The sequence below is a fragment of the Brassica oleracea genome, chromosome C8 (assembly GCF_000695525.1).
Source record: "Brassica oleracea var. oleracea cultivar TO1000 chromosome C8, BOL, whole genome shotgun sequence".
Lineage (NCBI taxonomy): Eukaryota > Viridiplantae > Streptophyta > Magnoliopsida > Brassicales > Brassicaceae > Brassica > Brassica oleracea.
Window position 1 is genome coordinate 4,082,659 of NC_027755.1, and position 5,447 is coordinate 4,088,105.

General features: G+C 28.7%; 1 protein-coding gene across 1 annotated transcript in view; it reads right to left on the reverse strand.

The window, feature by feature from the left end:
- Positions 1-4,341: 4,341 nt before the first annotated feature.
- LOC106308493 overlaps positions 4,342-5,447 on the reverse strand; it is a 1,632-nt gene continuing 526 nt past the window's right edge. Inside the window, exons 2-3 of the mRNA XM_013745653.1 lie at positions 4,540-4,883; positions 4,342-4,490 (exon numbers count right to left, since the gene is read on the reverse strand). Of these exons, the coding sequence (XP_013601107.1) occupies positions 4,342-4,490; positions 4,540-4,883 (493 nt within the window). The remainder of the gene's footprint in view (positions 4,491-4,539; positions 4,884-5,447) is intronic.

The window sequence follows — 5,447 nt, forward strand, 5'->3', positions numbered from 1 at the left end:
ATATTAAATATATTATAGTTATTGTAAGCGTTGAAATTTTTATGCCATTGTATGAAAACTTATCTTTTTCTCAGCTTTGTTGTTTTGTGATATTGGTTAGAGTCACATGAATAAAGCTCTGCCTATAAAAATGTCACTGCACGGCCTGCACATGAGTAAATATATTAAATTTTCAAACAAAAATGAGTAAGATCAATCAAAGATCATATACCACCATTTCAATATGAACGGAGACATATTTTAACAATTTGTTTGGAAAGATGTGAGAAAAGTGGAAGACCCATCGCTCGACATGAAACAAATTCCAAAAATAGTTAAAAAAAAAACTTTAGATATTTATTTTTAAGTGTTTAACTACACTCGATTAACCAACTATATAACGAGTAAGAGAAATATTCGAAAGTCTATTGACCTGAAGTGATTGATGTTTCTTGATCCTTTAACTCCAGTTCTTCGTTTTGTCTTGAGGGATACTTTTTCAGATCTCTTCAGACATATACGAGACAAACAGAACTAACCGATTAATCAGATCATTCATTGGATTCGACATGCAAACCTTGTCTGAAAAAGAATGATTTTTAGATTGTAAGTAATGGTTTCGATGAGCCTATGATATATTAATCAAAGAAAAATAAGTTATTGGAGATATACCTTCAACCATCTGTGTTGATGGATCATGTTTCATCATGTTATCAAAACATTTTGAGAGAGAGATGAACGCTTTTTTCTAAGGAAGCTTATTCTGGAAAGGCAAAAAAACAGGTTGTTCTTCTGTCAGTTGGTAGTGATGAACCATGAGCCTGAGTGATATTGAAAAATATCAACATAAATTATAAACCCAACTTACACTAACATTTTATTATCCTCATTTTGAGTTTCAGTTTTTCAAACCCAGTTTTATTCGATTAGTTTTTAAACATAAAAATGGAACTTCTTTGTTTTGTATTAATCAGGCCCAAGGAGTTTTAAAACAATTTTAAAATAATTATCAGAATTGTCAATATATCTAGAATGTTTTTCCCTTATGTTAATTTTAATTAAGATAATTTTCAAATTGCAAAAGTATTGTTTTAAAATAAATAAAATCATCTTTTGTTTATTAAAATTATATGTAATAAAGCATAAGTTTTGTATAGTTATCAACAATTATTTTAAATTGCATTTCATTTTCTTCCAACAGAAAAATACAGGTAGCAAAATTTTAACTTAGTTAGATTTTATTATAGAACAATTAATATTTCATTTATACATTTATCCTTAAAAATTATTAAAAATCAGTTATTTATCAAATGCAAGACATATTTTAGAAACAAATTTAAACCTCGACATAATAAATAGAGAACTTAGCGGTGCTCTTTTTTCCCATATAGATCAGACCCAGCCGGACAGAGTGTCTCTTCGGAATGACTCAGGCTAGCCTACCACTTGATCTTAGAAGATGGGCATCGTCAAAAACAAAATAGAGAACTGAATGGGTATAGAAATATCCAAAACTAACCAAACCGAATTCGAGCCTAAATTCATAAATAATCAAACAATTTTTATCACTCAAACTGAACAACCATAAACCACAACCAAACCAAAATCAAACTGAAAACTCAAAAAATAAAAATGTAAACGAACCTAAATCAATACACCAAGTCTAAATATATAAATCAAAACAAACAAGCGGGTAAATAAATGTATAAACAAAAAATAATTCACAAAAATAATCCCGCGGTTTCAAAGCGCAGGTCAAAATCTAGTTAACTGTTATATCACCTTTACATGTATGCATCTGATCTTAATTCTCTTAAATTTTCGTATAAACAATTATTAAGTTTTATACACTAACTGTCAAAAACACATATTATTTTTCTACTTATAAAATGGTTTGAAAATTTTTAAAAAATATATATATTTTTAGATGATAAAATATATTTATAAACTTATATTTTATTACATAAAATGTAGTTTAACTATCATACTATCAATTGAGAACACACTTATATAAAACGTCTTAATTTGATTGGCTTTAAAATGTGACCTAGCAAAGATGATGTGTAAAAATGACTCAAATGTGACTTAATACTACCTGGAATTAAACTTGAGATTAAATTTTTGATTAGACAAAACTATGACTTAAATAAATAATGAAAATATTACTCAAATGAACTTATTCTGTAGACAAACAAATATATTAGTCAAAACTATCGAATAATCAAATTAATAACTATCATTACTAATTTAATAACTACTATTATAATATTATTAAGAACATAATTTTATGCTATATGACTATTTACAAATTCATCATATTATGAAGTATACGTGATAAATATTTTAAATTTATATAAACTATATAGCTTTATGTCAAAGATAATATATAACTATATACAATTTTATCATATTATAAAGTGTATATATGACTAATATGTCAAATTATTGAATCAATAAATTTATATTGTAAAGTTTAATATTATTATTTTATAAATATTTAGGATATTATAGATTATATTCATATAATTAATCATATTCTAAATTTTTTATATGACATATAGATCATATTCATAAGTTATAGACTTATAGTTTCTTAGAATTTTTATTAAAGTATATTCATTCTAAAAATCTATTATAAAAGTGTCATTAAACCATTAATTACTAACTTAACAAATTAACCTAAACATATTCATATATTAATTTTGAAATAAATGTAACTGACATTAATATCTAAATAAAGGATTAAGAAAATATGTCTCTCTATATCCTAACGGATTTTATGTGTTTTGGGTAATTAATTTTGGAAAGAAATAATATAGCCCAAATCTGTTAAAAATTATAATATTGAAATTTCTCTTAAAATAAAATAAACAATTATTATTTGTGTATTTGATTTATCTATATGTTGGTAATAATAAAAACACAAAACTGGAAAATAATATATTAAATAAAACAATATTTTCAAAACATAGTATCAACTAATTTAACTTAGTCACATATCAACATTCCAAAAATACAATTTTTTTCTAAAAAATTCTGATAAAATTAGTGATAATTCATATAAAAATAATGTTTAAAATTAAACTTTTACTATGATGTTTTATTTTTAAATAAACAAACAAAGAAAGTGGTTAATATAAGAATAGTAAAATTTCATCAAAATAAATTTCGCAAAATATAAAAAATTTCAAACCAATATTATATAGAAAAAACAAAACTCATATAAAACATATACCTTTATAATTTATTTTATATATTAAATGTTAATTTAAAAATAAAAATATATTTGCGCAGGTTCGCGGATTCAAATCTAGTTTGCTTTTAAAGATATAATCTTATTTTTCTCTCACAAATTTCATATCATTACTCATCGTACCAGTACAACACAGTGTTGGAATTCACGCCGGTTTATAATTATTTATAAATTAATCTATTAATTCGGTTTGCCTAGATCTCATGTAAATACTGAAATAAATCTAGATCTTAGGGTTTTCGATATACCTGATTAATCGCAGCGGAAAGATGAATAAACCAAGTCGAGATTTCAAGCACTCCAAATGTCGTGCCTCTACCGGTATCCACACGCACACAAACTGGATCGATACGGGATGCTAGTGCCGTCGAGATCAAATCTCTAAAAAGCTTGACGAACTATTCGTCATTTTGTGGTTTAGGTTTACGTGAGATTAGCGGCTGCCCAAAACTCCACTCGTTACTTAATCTTATAACATGTATATATATATAAAGACGTTGAACCTACGTTAGGTCACACGGGATGGGCTGGACCAATTATTAGTTTGCACCCACGTCCACCCATTACGTTAATATATTAACATGCACATTATAAGATTACATATATCATATATATATATATGATTATTCATAAACCCAATATTGATTATAATCTATATTAAAACCAACTATTATTTGATCCAATTTGGTTAGGTGTGTGACCCTATAGGATCATATAATATCAGCAATGAATTTTCAATTCATAGATTATCAGCGGTTTCTAGCAAAACATTATAACCACCTAATATTATATGATTGTCAAACCCCGGAGAGTTACTTGGCCGCTTTTACCTTTGTACGGCCAATGGTACGGCCTATCCGTCCGTACCATCTCCCACTTGTACTAGAATCATATATTCTCATAATCCCTTTGTCTCTATATCTCGATCTCAGCATAAGGCAAGAGCTAGTGTCATCCTTATTAAGCTAGATCACGTTTATCAAACTCTGATTTATACTGATAAAAAAAACGACTGACATTCACCTCGTTCATACATAATCAAATGTATGTCAATATGAACATCATATCATAAACATAAATAAACATAAAGCCTCCCACTATAATCAAGATCACATCTTAAGATACTTAATACCCATGGCTGCAGTATGACTCTCATACTTAGGCCATGGAAGAGGCTTGGTCAATGGATCAACAACATTTGCATCCATTGAGACTATGCTATGGTGCTTTGCTTGGAACTCTTCCAATCCACCATTATCTATTGAGACAAAAGATTAAACCAACTTGTGATCGAAAATCATCTTTGCCAGTCTGAAAATTAGCATTAGTGTAACCACTTACAACAAGCTCATCAATTCCTCCATAGAACAAGAATTTATCCTTAGTATTTCTCAAATGCTTGAGGATATTCTTGACTGTTGTCCAGTGACTTTCACATGGATCAGATTGGTATCGACTCGTCATTCTCAAAACATATGCAACATCTTGACGAGTACAAATCATAGCATACATGATAGATCCTATTGAAGAAGCATATGGGATTTTACTCATGCGCTCTCGCTCATCCTGTGTCGAAGGACATTGAATCTTGCTGAGAGTTATGCCATGAGACATTGGTAAGAAGCCTTTCATGGAATCATGCATCTTGAATCTATGTAAGACCTTATCGATATAAACATCTTAACATAATCCAATAGTCTTATTTAATCTATCTCTATAGATTCTTATTCCAAGAATATGTGCAACTACTCCCATGTCTTTTATTGAAAAAGAACCTCATGCGTTTCTCGAACTCCTTCGAACTGTACTTTACTCCCACTGTTCTTCTTGGAAAGAAATTCTCTCTCTAGAAAACACCACTATGAGCAACAAACACTTTGTTCTCGGTGGGGTTGTAAAAGTAATAATCCTTGGTTTCTTTAAGATAACCAATAAAGTAGTGTTCGTCAGATTTGGGTTCAAGCTTATCAGTAAACATATGTTTGACATAAGCATCAGAACCCTAAATTTTTAGAAAAAGACAAATTTTGGAACCTTTCCAGCCCACATCTCATATGGTGTCTTCTCGACTGATTTTGATGGACATCTACTTAGCGTAAACGCAGACGTTTCTAGAACGTGTCCCCAAAGGGGTAATGGAAAATCTGCATGACTCATCATTGACCGAACCATATCTAATAAAGTTCGGTTTCTCCTTTCAAATACACCATTCAAC